At 51.2% G+C, this 16,386-nt stretch overlaps 2 protein-coding genes across 4 annotated transcripts in view; one reads left to right on the top strand and one right to left on the bottom strand.

The window, feature by feature from the left end:
* The window catches only part of CFAP74 (cilia and flagella associated protein 74), a 28,923-nt gene extending 21,851 nt beyond the window's left edge, over window positions 1–7,072 (bottom strand). Inside the window, exons 1-10 of one of the 2 annotated variants that reach the window (XM_078873137.1) lie at window positions 6,967–7,072; window positions 6,327–6,529; window positions 4,691–4,763; window positions 3,999–4,145; window positions 3,747–3,845; window positions 3,000–3,104; window positions 1,789–1,962; window positions 1,239–1,349; window positions 605–707; window positions 1–158 (exon numbers count right to left, since the gene is read on the bottom strand). In XM_078873137.1, coding sequence (XP_078729263.1) covers window positions 1–158; window positions 605–707; window positions 1,239–1,349; window positions 1,789–1,962; window positions 3,000–3,104; window positions 3,747–3,845; window positions 3,999–4,145; window positions 4,691–4,763; window positions 6,327–6,513 — 1,157 coding nt within the window. In that variant the 5' untranslated portion in view covers window positions 6,514–6,529; window positions 6,967–7,072. Of the gene's footprint in view, window positions 159–604; window positions 708–1,238; window positions 1,350–1,788; window positions 1,963–2,999; window positions 3,105–3,746; window positions 3,846–3,998; window positions 4,146–4,690; window positions 4,764–6,326; window positions 6,530–6,966 lie in introns of those variants that run through there. The other variant, XM_078873138.1, reaches the window with a different exon arrangement.
* A 316-nt stretch (window positions 7,073–7,388) lies between these two features.
* On the top strand, window positions 7,389–16,381 carry LOC144944998 (sugar transporter SWEET1-like). Of its 2 annotated transcripts, none has more exons than XM_078873140.1 (7): window positions 7,389–7,443; window positions 9,085–9,213; window positions 10,030–10,107; window positions 12,104–12,227; window positions 13,015–13,176; window positions 13,656–13,775; window positions 14,431–16,381. In XM_078873140.1, the coding sequence occupies exons 2-7, from the start codon at window positions 9,125–9,127 to the stop codon at window positions 14,548–14,550; spliced, it is 693 nt and encodes a 230-aa protein (XP_078729266.1). In that variant the 5' UTR covers window positions 7,389–7,443; window positions 9,085–9,124; the 3' UTR covers window positions 14,551–16,381. The 2 variants fall into 2 exon arrangements, with proteins under 2 accessions (XP_078729266.1, XP_078729267.1); XM_078873141.1 differs by lacking the exon at window positions 7,389–7,443 and adding an exon at window positions 7,455–7,687.
* Window positions 16,382–16,386: the final 5 nt, after the last annotated feature.

Raw genomic sequence — 16,386 nt, 5'->3', positions numbered from 1 at the left:
CTTTTTGTCCGTTCAAACTCTTCCAAGCGCTTCCTTTTGAGAAGGACTTCAGTCGGGTTTCCTCCGCTGGCGAGGATGGCGGCCCTCTCCCGCTCCTCCTCCTGCGTCCGAGCCGCTTGCTCCGCCACCTGCCGCGCCCTCAGCGTCCGCAGATTCTCCTGGAGCCGCAACAGCAGCAGCACCGTGTAGGCAGCGCCAGCGGCAGAATTGTCAGCGGGCACTCTCGCCGTCAACACTCGGGACCACGCGACAATTGCTTTCGGTTTCTTCAAGTCCTACAGTGTCTCTCTGCAATCAGCATGCGAGGGTAATGCCATTGGACAAATGTTTTCTCAACGTAGCTCATACCCTTGAGTTGTGGATTTGAAGTCTTTGCACTGTACAGTGTGTTCAGAAGAGAATCTCCCACCAAAGGAGAAATATATGTGGGGTAAGTTTTTATACATTTTTACCAGCAGACAGTCGTTTCACACATTGTGCTTGGCTACAGTGGACCTTCGCAAGTGGCTAGGTGTGGATTTTTAAACGGTATAAGGCATAGATCTAAGTCAAGACAGCGGATTTGCACCGTGACTCGTGTGAACTGTTAGTGTCGTGCAGAGACCTTGTTGTTTGCGATGCTCTGCTTCAGAGTCATGATGGACTTCAACCTGCGGCCATTGTCCTGCCGAACCTTCTCCTCCTCCTCAGCCTCCCTCTGGCGAACCCTGTAGGAGGCACACAGTGCCACCACCTCAACTACACTTAATGCCCACGACGTTAAAGCCTAAAAGTGTATTTGTTAACAATGCCATATTACATCACACATGGCAACTTTAAAAAAATCACATTTGTTTAATAATTATTAGTCTATTAATTTTACAGCAATAACACATTTGCTGAAGTTTGTTACAATTAATCAGTTACCTCCCTGTCTTGGCCACAAAATCTGGGCTTAGAGCCCTCACCTTTAATAATACCCAGCTATTTCAGACCAGACATGTGAGCAAGTTTATTTTTTTCAATTTTTTAACGAGGTGAGAACTCTAGAGACAAACATAGTCGAATTTGCAAGAATGAATCTGGGTGACCACGTCCATTATAATTACAATTACAGCAACGCTCTGGGGTGAAATTTCAACTTCAATTACATTGTGATATTGTGACATTGTGACATTGTGATTGAAGTCACTACAAAAGACACAAGAGTGGTTGACCCGAGGTTTGGTACAGGCCCTGCTGGCGGTGCGAGCCCTCACTTGGCCACCGTGTCCCTGAGGAAGTGCCTGGCACGCTGCTGGTTGCGAGCCACCTCCTCCGCCGCCTGCCGCCGTCTCTCCTCCAGCACCATCATTTCCTGCGAGCGCTGCCTGTGAATAAACCCACGACTTGCATCGCACGACATGCCCAGCAGCAGCAGCACGACATGCATACACATTTCCAAAGTGTTTCTCGGTGCTTTGCTAGCTTATTATTGCACATGCATCAGCCCATCATCCCTCCTGGGTCAATGAAATGAGTACCACTTTGGAGGGAAGTCAACAGTGGTTTTCTTATTGGTAGACACACCCCTTCCATAACAATATGGAATTTCCACCACTGGCTTAGGCTGTAAACAGGAGATGAGCACCACCTGATTGCTCAGTTGAACTTGAACTTATTTCGCACCGTACATAGCCAGTTGAGCAGGAAATCCATTAAACGTGTACATGCACAGCATTGTCAACCCACTTCTGGATGAGGGCCCCCCCTTGCTGTGCGGCCCATGGGGGCTATCTGACCATGCTCCACCTCGCCGCTCTCTCTTACCGCTCCCACGCCTCCACGCTCCGTTGTGCCGCGGTGGCCTTGGCCGTCTCCAACGCGATGCGCCCCTCCGCCCGCTCATGCTGCTGGGTGGCGATGGCGTGCTCCGCCTCCTGTACGTGTTGCTGCACCTGGCTAAAGCGCCCGAGCTCCACGTCCAGGGCGCACAGTGCGAGCCTGGAGCGCACGTGGGCAGGCGCGGGGACGTCACATGCACCACAAGCTTCGTCCACGGGGGCACGTCAAACACACACCGCAACCTTAGACCACGGGGGCACGTCAAACACACATCGCAACCTTAGACCATGGGGGCATGTCACATGCACCGCAAGCTTAGTCCACGCTGCCCCAATATTCTGGAGTTCCATTCCCCCAGCCATCCGTCATGTCCACTCCTTGCCCCTGTCAATGCTGCAAGGCTCAAGACCGTGTTTAATCTGCCGAAGACCGACTGCCTCTCTCCGTGAAATCAATATATGCCCACTGTTTCTGTACAGCATCTTGGGATGTAGTTGCAATTAGACAGTACATACATCTAAATATGTTATTGCATTTGTTAGTGCCATCTAAGGTGGCAACAATTTTTTCCCTGCTCTTTGTGAAAGAATGTTCATATAGGCTAATAAATTACGACTTTTGTAAGCAGATAAGAACTTGCTGAGAGCAGAAGTCCTGGTTTTAATGTCTACACATTACATTTTCACTGTACCTCGTGCTCCGACAATTCCCACTCACAAAGGAGAGAAAGCAGCCAGTGATGACGATCGCGGTAGTGCGACACTCGCTCAGTATCATGTTCTTGGCAAACAGTTAAGTTATTACATTTCAAACTAGATTCAAAGCTTTCGTGACTGCAGGAATTACTCTGGTTCTTTCAGTAAAGTCACGTAGAAAGAAAATAAATAAAAATATAATAATATAATAATATAATATTATTATTTAATTTCTTACATTTTCTTCGGCTTTCTGTTAAAATAGAAAAAATGTTATTCCGCCAAATTGTTAGCAGACTGATACAATTGCAAAGGCAACCTGTCCATTCGCCAGCAAGTCGCCAGGTAGTGTTACTAACCTGAAACAAAAGCGGGAAACATATCTTGTGTTTGCTATAATAGGCAGCTTAGCAGCTGCAGATAGCTATCCAGTAAAGGGTAAGTGACTGTGTTAATGTCCACTGAGTATGACTGGGCAGTGGTGAATTGTGCAGAACGTACTGGTGCTGGGAGATAGTCTGGCTGAGGGTGTCCTGTAGTGCCAGCTCTGTATCCACCTCCTCCTTCGTTCGTGTTTCTTGTCTTTGTAAGAGGGACATAGCGGCACTGGAAAAACAAGCATGACTCATGTCGGTGAACCGTGTAAGGAGGTCATTGTTCATCACAGCTATCGTAGACAGTTCTATTTGAGTTCAATAGCATCAAGACTACATTCCCTGTCCTTTCTTGCAGAGCCCAGGGTGTCAAATAAATGTGTCAGGTCAAGTTAATTGTGTTTAAACATGAACACATGCCTTTCCTTAAATGGCATCTGTTAGTAAATGGCTCAGATTTATACTGTCACGTAAATGCACAAACGTCAAGTGAATAAAAACGTTCAATTATAATGCAACTAAAAACAGTGTTACAGATCACTTAAACACACCCTTACCTTTAACACAAACTCAAAACGTACAATCCAACGCAATCGACGTGGGTCTCGTGACATGCACAGTGCGATGCTGCCAATGTGTTAGAGAGCGATGTTTAATTACAGGACACCGAGACAAACAAAAACTCTTCCTAGGGAGAGCGACACCTTGACACCTGATGTGTTGCATGGCAACGTAGACCATCGCGCTTGTGAACAAGAGCGAGGATCTACCAACGGCGATACTCGTCAGACGACGCCGAGCGCTCTGGCGAGGTGGGACACGCGGCGCCTGCGGGACGCCGCGTGGCTCCCAAGGCCCTCCTCCTCCTCCTCACGTGCTGGTGGCGTCCGCCGCTTGCCGCATTTGTTGCTGCGTTATCTGCTGCTCCCTGCGGAGCTCCTGCTCCCTCAGCCGGCTCCCTCGCAGCTCCTCTCTGGCAACACAGCAGCAGCAGCGGTAAGCTGGGACATCCTCACTCACACGCCACGGTTTCACTACGACCACAGCAGCTACAGCGCCTCGTGGTTGTGCTGCTGCTGTGTTACGGCATGGGGACTCTGCTGTGTCACCGTGAGGGCGTTCTGACCCAGTCTGCTGAATGAGCGTCTCCGTCTGGCTCTTGGCCTCCCAGAGTTGGTCGAGGTGACGTCGCAGTGTGTACAGCTGAGCCTTCTCCGCGTGTGTCAACCGCACACCTTCCGCGTGCTGTGGAGCCTCCTGCAGAGCAGCGCTGCTGTGCACGTAGCACACAGTTTTGTTAGAGACGGACATTCCTTGATTATACACTAAACGTGTTGTGTGTGTGATCTACTGGTAGTACAACATTACATGCTCGCTTGTATACAATGGTAGAACACGTAGGTAATGGATAATAAATAATCAGACAGCGGTCTGCTTCTCCGTATAAATATATAAATGGCATGTCGATCAGTCACCCAATGGGTCTTCCGGATAAATTTGCTGCTATGAAACAGCCACAGTGTTGGTCGAAGATCTTGCCTGTAACATCAGGTAGCAGAGCAGCATTTGTTTAGCAGGCCACTCTCTGCTGATGCGACTCGCAGTTAAAACTGGAAATATGAAAATCAAGAAGATGGAAACCTAATGCTTGTGCATAGCCAGTTCATACGAAGCGTATGTGTAGTAGGATACGTTATCAGCACACACATCTTAACACGCGAGAAAAAGATGCAAACCGTCTTCCCACATAGCATTGTGTAACAATGGCTTATTCGAGTGGAGGGTTCATTTGTTGAGTTCAGTGACGGATTGACTTGCCTGGAGTCTAATTCCTGGCTGAGAGCCCAAGTATCTCCTTCCATCTCAGCAGCGCTGTGCTCGGCTTCCCAGGCTGAGAGCCACACACACACAACACGGATTCACAGCGCCTATGGACTGCCTGCCTGAGCAACACCAGCAATGAGAGCTTCATCATCATCACCTCTTTGCAGATAGATGTTAGACTTTTACCTGTATGCTGGAGATTGAAAACTATACATTTGGTTAACAGAAAAATTGCGCAGAACTAAACACCATAAATTACATACACATGCTTTATAGGAATATAAACGTAATTTCATGCAGAAGATTAGTTATCTGTTTGCATAGGTTCACTGTATAGTATATAATTGCACAGCTGCCAGTAGGGGGAGATGATTGCTAATGTAAAAATCCAACTGAGTAATTTGTGAGTAAATTTTTAAACGTAGTAAATTTGTACCATGATGCTGGCACTCAGTGGCCTACTCTTGGGAAAGACGTCACAGGATCTTTAGAGGTGGCCTGCGTGCGTCACTTGACAGCCTGGGTAGCCTTGTCAATGAGGTGTTCCTTCGCAAGGGATTTTCCAGGTGAAATATTTCGATGAAGAAAATTGAAAGTGAATTATTAATGCAACAACGCCGACAATCTACAAAGTGTTGTGAACCGGATTTAGGTTAAATTTACTTGAGAATTTTGCTGAGACGAATTGAGAGTACTGTGCTGCATATAAAGCCACTCTATACATTGAGAGAGGATTAACCAGCATATTGCACGGTAATTATTACTTTATATTCTTTGGGTATTTCGGTAAAGCCACGTAGATAGAAAAATAAGAAAAATATCACGACATTTCGATCGCAACACAAGCAATCGTCATCAGGTGAAACATATCTGCTGAAGCAGGATGTTATATAGGTTTGAGATGGGTTTACCCCAAGGGTAAGTGGGTGGGGCTAGAGATGGAATTTTCGTGTAAATGTGAGATCGGAGAGCTGAGCTACCTCCACGACGACGCAGCTGTGGAGGTGGCCACTGCATTGTGAGGGATTGGCCTGTCAATGTAATTGTAAGCGAACCACCGCAACGGTGGCTGTGCTAGTGAGACATCCAGCTCGTTGCAAAATTATTACTTTCTAGAAAATACTCAACGAGTCTCAAGGCTATATTTCAGGAGGGTCCTGCTTCATTGGGATATGCTAAATTCCATGAGAGTTTTGCATATGACTGAAGTACTGTGCCTAGAAAAAAAACCCCAATATATAAGGGATAATCTTGATTCTTTCACGTAGATAGAAAATACAAATAAATGAAAAATAAAAGCTAATTTTATTTATTTAAATTTTCTATTCATGTGACTTTACCGAAAGAACCAAGAATATGATTTCCTGCAGTCACGAAAGTTTTAAGTCAAAATTGATAAAAAGGAGTCACACTCAAAACCCCACACAATTGTTTTAAACCTACTTGCTGGACTGCCATCTCCTGGTCACCTCAGCCCTGTGGGTTTAAGAGTCTCAAAACAATCTGCACGAGTCATCACCGACCCGTGTCTTCGAAGTGCTGGCTGACACCCGCGTGCAGGACAACACCGCGAAGCGAACACGAACCACAGCCCCCTCCCGACTCGGCTGCCCTCAGCCATCAAGAGCACCTGCACGTCCCTGCTGCTCTTGCCGCTGCCCAGGCTGCTGCTCTCCCACATCGTCATCGGCCAGGCCACGCTCCGTGCCCCGCGTCTCGTCGGCTGCCGCGGGCTCGGCGGCCGCTCCGTCACCCATCGCGGCTTCGCCCTCGGCAAGAGACGAACACTCGTGCGGCTCCTCCATGGGGAGATCCATCTCCTGGGCGGCCCTCCTACCCCACCACACACGCCTGTCAGCACAGCAGCGATTCTTATCGCCATTGTCATGCCAATGGTACATCACGTACATCGGATGGAAGTCCTCCTATCATACTGAACAATGCTCATTTAAACCGCTGGGTGGGCAGGGGCCAGGGCCGGGAGGAAGGGGGTGAGGGTTTAAGAAACTTGCCGCGCCGGGAGAACGAAGCCCACAGCTCGGGGTCGCACGTCGGGGCGGGTGCTCAACCAGAACGGGCGGCACGAGATCGCACCCCGAGCATGGTCAGTGTGAAACTTGTATACACATTGTGTCGTTACTATGATTGCATACTGTGCAAGTAGAATAGTGTCTATAATAGTGGGGGGTTGATATATATACGTGTGTGTGTGCGCGTAAAACAAATATAAGTAGCGTGACTAATCGCGAGAGTGACGCTGTTCGTGTTACCAGCTGCTGCCTCGCGCGCCGCTTCCCAGCCTGGAGACGCGTTGCCGTGGCGACCGCGCCGCGTGTTTCGGTGGCGGCCGCCGTCTCCGCCTCCTCCTGCTGCGTCTTCTTCTTCCGGAAGTTTCCCGCCACGCGCGCGAGCGGCTCGCGCGCACGTGGTCAGTGAGAGGCGCGCGCACGTGGACTGGGGGGACACGGGGGGGGGGGGAGTAAGGGGGGGGAGTAAGGGGGGGGTGTCGGGGTGGGGGGGGACGGGGGGTGGGAGGGGAGCCGGGGGGTGGGGGAGTCGGGGGGGTCGGGGGGGGTGGGAGGGGAGCCGGGGTGGGGGGTGGAGTCGGGGGGGTGGGAGGGGAGTGGGGGGAGGGAAGTGGGAGGGGAGCCGGGGGGGGGAGTCGGGGTGGTCGAGGGTGGGAGTGGAGTCGGGGGGAGGGAGGGGAGCGGGAGGCGTGCCCTGGCGGAGTGAGGACAGAGACCCGAGTGAGTCTTCGTGCGCTTTACATGTTGGGATTATTCCGTGCGAGTCGCGCGCGCCGTGAGTGTGTGGGCAGTGAGTGAGTGGGCAGTGAGTGAGTGTGAGCTGTGTTGTTGCTGCTGCTGCTGCTGTTGTTGTTGTTGGTGAGCGGACAGAAGTCCGCGCCTCCTGCCACGTCCTCCGACCAGGAAGTGGAGGCCGCACGTGGAGACGGGGAGGCCCGCGTCCTGCCCGCGCGTCATCTGCGTGGTGTGTGCTGCGTGTGCTGTTCGTGCAGTGTGTGCTGTGTGTGCGTGGTGTTTGAGTGTGCTGTGTGTGCGATGTGTACACTGTGTGCACTCTGCGTCGAGCTTGGTATGTGTACAGTGCTGCGTGTGTAGTGTGTACAGTACCGTGTTTGCTGTCGTGTGTGGTGTGTTGTTTGTGATGTGCGTACTGTGTACTGTGGTGTGCTGTGGTGTGATGTGGTGTGATGTGCTGTGGTGTGATGTGATGTGGTGTGCTGTGGTGTGATGTGCTGTGGTGTGATGTGATGTGGTGTGCTGTAGTGTGCTGTGGTGTGATGTGCTGTTGTGTGATGTGTTTCCTTGCCTACGATGTGCTTGGCTATCAGTGCTACTTGTGTCCTGTTGCCTGTGCTGCTGTTTGTCAGGCTATATGTTTGGCTCTGTGGTCTCTTTGCTGTTGCCTCCGCTGTCTGCTGCTGCCCTTGTGCTGTTTAAACCTCTGTGCTGTCACTACGACTGTACTGAGCATACATGCACCGTGAGACCAGTGTCCCATCATCACGATGATACTGTGTACACAGGACAGCCTCGCTGAGTCTCAGGACTCGTTTTCAAGAGGGTGCTGCTGCATTGGGATATTTTGCCAATTACATAAATGAGTGATTGACGCGTGGGAAGCAAACGCCAATGATACCAGGGGGTTATTGAAAAAAAATATCCATACAGATAGATACAATAATCCATTGATTCACTGCCACATGCTGGTCCCCTTGCAGCCCCATTTGCCAACAGCTGGTGATCGCCATGGGTAACGCTCCACGCCGCACATACAGATTCAGTAATCTCTGTTTGCTGCCACCTCGCTGCCCAAACCTACAACACCTGGGACTGCCATTGAAGCACGACCCAGGCTTAGCCTCCAAAAGCTGACGCAGTCGGGTGCACTCAGTAATTTGGTATATACGGGTAGGTGTAAAGCAAAGGAAATGTTGATGTGATGGTGGTGAAAATGGTAGAGATAGGTGGTGGTGACAGTGGTGCCAATGATGATGTTGGTGACGGTGGTGATTGTGCCAATGATGATGATGGTGACGGTGTGGTGCCAATGATGGTGGTGACAGTGGTGCCAATAATGATGGTGAGATGAGATGGCTGATGCCACTCATCTCAGTCAGTCGACCCGTGGCACCTGGATCTGCCCCGTGACCTCCTGCCAGTGGGCGTTCGACACTTCACGAAGCCTCAAGGTGCACATAGCCTGGCACAAGCGTCGTGGTGACGTCACCTCCACTTAGTGGCGAATGGCGGTTGTTGCTAATGATGGTGGTGACCGTGGTGCCAATGCTGACGCTGGTGCTAATGATGGTGGTGTTGACGGCTGTGGGCCCCATGTCCCCCGTGTCCCCGCCGTGTTTCCAGGTCGCGACCCTGAGTGCCCAGCGGCACCAGCGGCACCACCATGGTTTCTCCGGGCACCATGGCCACCCTGCGCACCGTGCTGCTCGCGGTGGCGTCCGTCTGCACCATCCTCTCCTTCCTCTCCGGCTTGTACGGTCCACGCACCGCACCAGTCAGCCGCGTGTCGCAACAGTTGGCTCGGAAATATGTCAAAAGTTATTTGTCCGAGCCGACTATAGCTACAGGGAATTTATCTTCTTAAATGTTGACTTTTTTTGCAGTGTTTTTTTATTTCTCTTGTAATGCATTTGTTTTTGCGCCGATTTATATTGGCTTTATTGTTGTACTTAATTGGAATCAATTTGCTTTCGTGTATTTTTGGCAACCCAGCTCACTCTTACAAATGAGACTGATCCTGGTCTCTTGAGTTCTTACTTGCTTTAGTGAGCACACTCGAACTTGATACCAGGCTGGTGGGGTAGTGGAGGTGGTGAATGTGATCGATCTTTGTGATCGTGGTGTTAATTGACGGTTGGGGCAGTGGTGGATATTGGTGGTGATGGTGCATTCTGAAGTTAGTAATAATGTAGTAAATGGTGACAGCGGTGGTTATGGTGGCAATGGGGGTGATGGTGGTGTCGATGGAGAAGATGATGATAGTGGCGGTGGCGAGGAGTAGCGATGAAGATGATGTGTAATGTGATGGAGCTGATGTGAGTGGTAACGAAGATGATAATGCAGTTAACACTCTTGATGTTGGTTATGGTGTGAACGATGACGGGGTGTATCATGATGATGATAGTTGATAATGATGGTCAGGCGGTTGGATGTAAAACCTAATTATTCCTGCAGGGGCGTTACTAGCGAATGACATTGCTGTGACAGTCATCGTTTGATTTCATCCTGGAACACATGGCTGGGCGGAGGGCGGTGTCTGATCTTGTGCGCTGCTGCGCTGTCTTCCAGCTCCATCTGTCTAAAGATCAAGCAAAAGGGCAGCACCTTGGGGCTCTCCATGTTCCCCTTCGTGTCTCTCTGCGTCAGGTGAGGATGCCTGGCTCGTTGCAGCCACGGCGGCATAAGTCCGGACCTTCGTGACTCGCTCCGCATTTCCATGGCTCCTGGGAGAGTGTGCCGGCTGGGTTCGTGGCTGTGGCCGAACGGGCCTAGCGTGCCCCCGCAACGCCCGTGTCTCTCTTAACGGGGCTGTATGTACGTATGTATGTCGAACTTCTTTCGCACCGTACGTAGCTAACCGTGCTAATCGGAGTGCGGGGCTGATGCAACTCAAGTGCTGCTGCACATGATGCTTTGCCCTCCGTTTGTAAGGAAGCCGCCCGCGAGAATAGCATCATTAGCCGTCGACGCACACGTCCACGCGTGGTTTGCCTGAACAACAGGTATGTGTGCGCCAGGGGAAGCTCTGGTGAAGGTCATGGAGATCGTCCCAATCAGGGTTGCGGCAACAAGGAGTGCGTTCAGCCTCGTTGTGTCTCGGGGGTGTAGGGGCGGCTGTACGGTGAGTAGACAGAGCTCGGATGTGCCCATTGGTGCAGCAAAGTTGGGTCAGAGGTCAGGAACGGATCGAGGGTGCCATGCGATGACACAGAGATGTCAACTAGAACACGAGACGGATCTGTCTTTGAGAAGGTAAATGTTACTCTCCTCGGTTGGATTGAACATTTTGTTTCATTGCTTACGTTACGCTTTAGCTGTTCGCGTGTTGCTCTCTACACAGTTTGGAGATGCATTTGTATTTTGACGCTTCGCCAAACCTGCACTGACCAGTGTGGTGAAGTATGGTAAAATAACCCCCCCGAGACTCGCATGACACGGGAAGGCCTTCATCCAGCAGTGGATCGACAAAAGGACTGTGCGCGTGGGGCTCTGGAGTGCTGAGACGAGTGCTGGTTGCCTGACAGATGGAGCCTGTAACGCGGACGGCAGCTGCCTCACTGTGATTGGCAGCTATCTGTGTGTCTGTGTAAACACGGCCACTGTAAACATGCCACTGTGCTGGGCAAATACGGCAGTGTTGCCGGTTTATTCCTGCACAGTCGCACGATGTAAATATCCCTCCCCTTGGTATTTGTCAAACGCCACACTTAAATCGCTCATGGAAACCAGATTTGATGAATGGAAATGACGTCTCTTTAAAGAATATGGTCTTCACTCCTGCACGTGTATGTGAGTGTGTATAGTGGGGAGCGGCAGTGTAGCAGTTAGCGTGCTACGCTATGAATCCGGCGACTCGAGTTCGATTCCCGCTCACAGCCAACACCAGTTACGATTATTTGAACCGGTAAACATTGCCACTTGGGAGACAAAGGGAGTCGGGCGTGGTGCTGGCCACCCACCCCCTCGTGTTCCGTTCCGGCCTTCATAGGTGCTCGCTAATAGCACTTGCTTCAACAGTCTGTTAAGGCTATACGAGGGATCTTTGTGTACGTGCATGCGTGTTTAATACCCCTATACGAGGGATCTTTGTGTACGTGCATGCGTGTTAATACCCTTGGCTGAGTTGGTCTTGGGTGTGCGCGTGTGTCCTCTGTCTGGGCAGAAGTAGTGCAGTGATTAGCACACTCCGCTATGACCCCAGTGACCTGAGTTCAATTACTGCTCATGACCACAAACAGTGCCGAATAGCTGCACTGACCCTGGCCCCTATCTAGGTCGACACAGCCGTAAATTAATACCTGGTGCAGTGTCTAAACATCACGACTGGGGAGCCAAAGGTGATAATTGGGATGACTTCATATGTTTTGTGAACAGCACTTGCCCCAATACTCTGTGTAGGCCACACAGGAGATATTTGTCTCCGTGTGTTTTGGCTTCCTTGACTGCGTGTGTGAATCAGGTTCATTATGCATGTGTTGCGTGTGTGAGCCAGGTTGGTAGTGTGTGTTGGTGCTGATGGCTCGTGTGTGCGTGTGTGCGTGCAGCTGTGTTGTACCGAGCCGGCTTTCGTAGGTGCTCGCGAACAGCACTTGCCCCAACAGTCTGTTAAGGCTATACGGAGGATCTTTGTCTTTTTGTGCAGCTGCACACTGTGGCTGCGGTACGGCCTGCTCCTGGGTGACCCCACCATCGTGTACGTGAATGCCGTGGGGGCGTCCATCGGGGTCCTCTACTCCATCATCTTCTACGTGAACACGCCGCACAAGGTGCCCCCTCCCTCGCGGGGATCCCCTCGCAAGCGCGAGCTCTAGCCCCGTCCGCAGCCGAGCTCACGGCTCCCAGAGACTCCGTGTACGACGACGAATCTCTGCGCCTGCCGTCGCCCGCATAAAACGCACGCCCAGAGGAATGTGTCTGCACTTGGGGTAGCGGTCTCTGGCTAATGCACATGCATATAATGTACGTTGATTACCATATAAATAACCCAACTGGCAATGGATACCCATTGCGATTCATATGAATTAATGAATCCCCCCCCCACTTCGCTCAAGAAGGGCTTAGAAGTGATGTCATCACATCTTTTTTTTATTTAAGGAACGAAACAGGAGGATTTTTCCACAAATCTGGCTGTCGCCTGATGAAGCCTGATGAAACGTCGTACTCAGATTGTAAATGTGGCTTTGCTCTCTAACACACCGGTGTGCTGTACTTGTAAGAATTGGCATTTTCTTTTTACGTGTCAAACCTTATTTTTTGGCTGTGTTGGGTGGTGGCGGGTTTAACGACATGTTTCAATATTTACGCGATCTAACCCAAAAAAAACCTGTTTTATAGTCTCTGGCTTGTTACTCTGCAGTATACGCATGCCTGCATGCACTTTGATAGATACGAAATTCAATCTTGGAACTGCAGCCACACCTGTCAGTGTAATTGTATCGCGGGATCGTGAGAGGTGGTGATAGCTTGGGAAGGCTTTCAGAAGTGAATAATCGCCGATGATGATTTTGAACGATGAAGAGAGTGGTGACGACGTGGAGTGCCGTGTGTCCGCAGCGGAGTCTGTACCGCACCATGGTGGGGCCCGCGCTGCTGCTCTACGCGGTGCTGCTCTACGTCAAGTACCTGGCGGAGGACGAGGACGCTGCACGGCCTCACCTGGGCATGGTGTGCACGCTGTGGACCGTCGTCAACTACGGCTCCCCGCTTGCCACACTCGTACGCCAGCACAGTGCCAACACGCTAAACATGCGCACCGCACACACGCACTATGATTGCCACGCACAGCACACGCACCGCGCAAGTCCCCCTGTAACCTCCAAACCTCATGCGCAGTGTGCACACACATCGAGTGCAGCATGCCCGTACACTACAACTACGGGTTTCCATTGTTATACGGGCATTCGGTTTGTGCGATTCTTAAGTTACTTCTACCTAATATTTGCTGTATGTACTTTGATTTCACTTATATGGGGCTATGTGGTCGGACGTCGAGTGTTGTTTGTGTATTGTATGCGCTACTCGGCAGTGCAGTGTAGTGCACGAGTTAAAAAGGCTTCACGTTTCATGACTGCCCTCCCTCCCCCGAGCACCCCTTGAGAAATATCTAGATCTCCCTATGGACGTGCCCGTCACTTGTTGCGTGTGTTTTCTGTAAGTACGAGATGCGCGTTTGAAACCTGTTGCTGCCGTTGCAGGCTGAGGTCGTGCGCTCGCGGAGCACCGAGTCGTTGGCCTTCCCGCTGTGCGCCGCCAACCTCGTGGTGGGCACCGAGTGGTTCATCTACGGCCTCATGCTGCAAGACATGTTCATACAGGTGAGTGCAGCCCGGGCACCACGAGGTAAACAACAGCGCCAAGCGCAGGGCATGGGGCACGACGCATTGACGTCGCGGGTTTCCATCGGCGTCGACCGCCACATCACCTCGGACGCACCCAGTCGCAGGCTCGATGCTTGGTTGACCCTGGTTAGCACTTTGATGGGAGACTGGCTGGGAATACCAGGTGTTGTAGCCTTTAGCTATAATTTGCTCCTGTGGATCACGTAAATGCACTCGATTGTTGATGTTTGGTTTTAAAAAAATGTGGGCTGTTTCAGATCCGAATTAAAAACGTGTTGTAGGTTTTTGGCTGCAAGGTAATTGAATCGATCTCTCCGGAGCGTTAGGTGTTACCCCCCTCGTTTCTGTGGGTTTCCTGCCTCCTGCACATCGCTCAGGGATCGAATTGCCCTGGGTTAAGCGCATTTTTACAGTTGTTTTTCTTTGTAGACATCAGACTACACATACGACCTTGGCTTCTGCTCAGGGTGGGAGCCTTGTGAGGTTAAGCCACGCTTGGTGCTGTTGCACACATGCAGCATCAGTACCCAGGCTTCTCGCAGCCACGTGGTCGTTTCCACGCTGGCCCCGTAACCTCTGGCCCTGTTGCCTTGTGTTGCTGCTGCCTTCCCTCCACTGCGCTGTCCTCCAGGTGCCCAACCTCTTGGGAGCCCTTCTGGGGCTGGGCCAGCTCTCCCTCTTCCTGGTCTACCCCAGCTCCTCCAAGGCGCCAACCAGCTCCACCAAGGTGCCACCTGGGGTCTACGTGTGACGAGGGCAAGGGAGGCGGCAGAGGCGGTGGTGCAGCACCCGGCTCCACGGGCTCCAGGGACCGCGGGACTAAATACCGACCACGTGGCGTCTGCCACAGGGAACTGGGGACTTGGGCCTCTTGTATGGGTGGTGATGGTTATTTTCATACTTTCGTTTTTTTATTTAAATATAAAATGGTGTGGTGCTTTGTAGAGAAATACAGGGCAAATCTAATGGGGGTGTTACAAATATTCCCTGGACATTTCAATACTTTATTTGCCACTCCCTCAACCTCCACGCAGTGCGGATTTCATGGCAGGTTGCGGCCGATCGATCTCGCAATGAGAGCGAGAGGCGCGAGGCGGAGAGGCGTCGACATTTCGGCGGCTTCCTTAGAGCGGCGGGGCCTCTGCGCCTCCCCCTCTGCACCCGCCGTGCAGTGGATCACCACGCACAAGCCTCCCGCAGGCCCTCATTGGCCTCTGAGCCGGTCGTGGCAATGTTGCAACAAAAATCTAAAACTTACTGCAGTGAGGTTTTTGTGCAGTATTTGGTGACGGAACGAAGACTATAAACTTTTTATATTTGACAATCTTGTGTAATGAAGAATACGACGGGGAAAGTGCCTGTATGTGGGGAACTGCTTGTGTTGCTGTTATAAAGTATATTTATAAAAGCGGCGAATAGTATTGAATGTATCCCGATATTCAGTTATTAATTTCACGGCCCTTTAACCAGGTAACAGCTCATTGAGGTCCGTTATTTGTTGTTACAGCTCTGTATTGTTGTTCATTTGCAAGCTGGAATGTGGGTGTAGTTATTATGGAGGCTATTTGTTAATCTTTGGAAAATATTGGGATTTCGGCTCAGACGCTCACACGTGTGATCACTAACTCCTGCCAATAATCTCACAGGACCTTTCACGTGCATCCAGCAGATGGCACGCATTGTTTAATTCCACCGGTGCGAATGATTTGTGAACCTTGGAATTGGATCGTGGGCCCCGTGTGCTGCAACGTGCGAGTGAGCTCCCTGACCCAGCCGTCCACGGCGATGGCTCGCGATTCCCAGGCCTCTCAGCCTGCATCACAAGGGATGCATTCACAGCCACGGAAGCCGGATGGCAGTCGCGTTTCGCGTGACTGCAGTCGCATCCAAAGGGCTGCCTCTGTTGTCACAGCAGGTGACTCGTCTATATTGTAAGTTGAAGTACTGCTCACCGAGGGTTAACTCGGCCCGCCGTCCATCCCGGCTCGATGCAATGATTGACCACTGTGTGGGTGGGAAGTCACAAGAGTGGCCGCCGACTGGACATACTCGTGTCTGTCATGGGAATGTAGAATTTACACCACTTGTTTAGCGCACGCTGACACTTTGTTGACGACTCCCGTGTCGCCGCCGCCGCCTCGCAGTGAGGAACTCGGTGAGTGTCCAGGAAGGTTGTGGTTGGTGTTGTCCACCGTTCCGAGACCAGAATGGTGAATTGATTCTGATGGCTGACAAGGCGTGGGGAGGCCATTGTCCAACAGTGGCTTTATAAAGGGCAGGAAATCATTGATTGTTAATTCACCGCGTGCCTTGGTTTCACGTTGGCATTGTTGTCGGCGTGAAAGACGTGAGCTTGACCTTAAGTGTAGTAGTCGCCATGACCTTGAAGGATATCGTCACCTCTCGCTGCCCCCCCCCCCCAGTGGTGTCAGATAGGAGGATTTACCTCTGGGTCGTGTTATGTGAGTTTATAATTCCGTGAGGTGTTTTTGTTCGAGGGTGATTTGCTGTTTATTTGTTTAAATGAATCCTTGGAGGATCTGTGGTACAGATGCAACTTTTATTGATTAATAAAAATTCCTTGAAA

The sequence above is a fragment of the Lampetra fluviatilis genome, chromosome 36, assembly GCF_964198595.1.
Source record: "Lampetra fluviatilis chromosome 36, kcLamFluv1.1, whole genome shotgun sequence".
NCBI classification, from domain to species: Eukaryota; Metazoa; Chordata; class Hyperoartia; order Petromyzontiformes; family Petromyzontidae; genus Lampetra; species Lampetra fluviatilis.
This window is presented reverse-complemented; position numbering and strand designations above follow the sequence as displayed.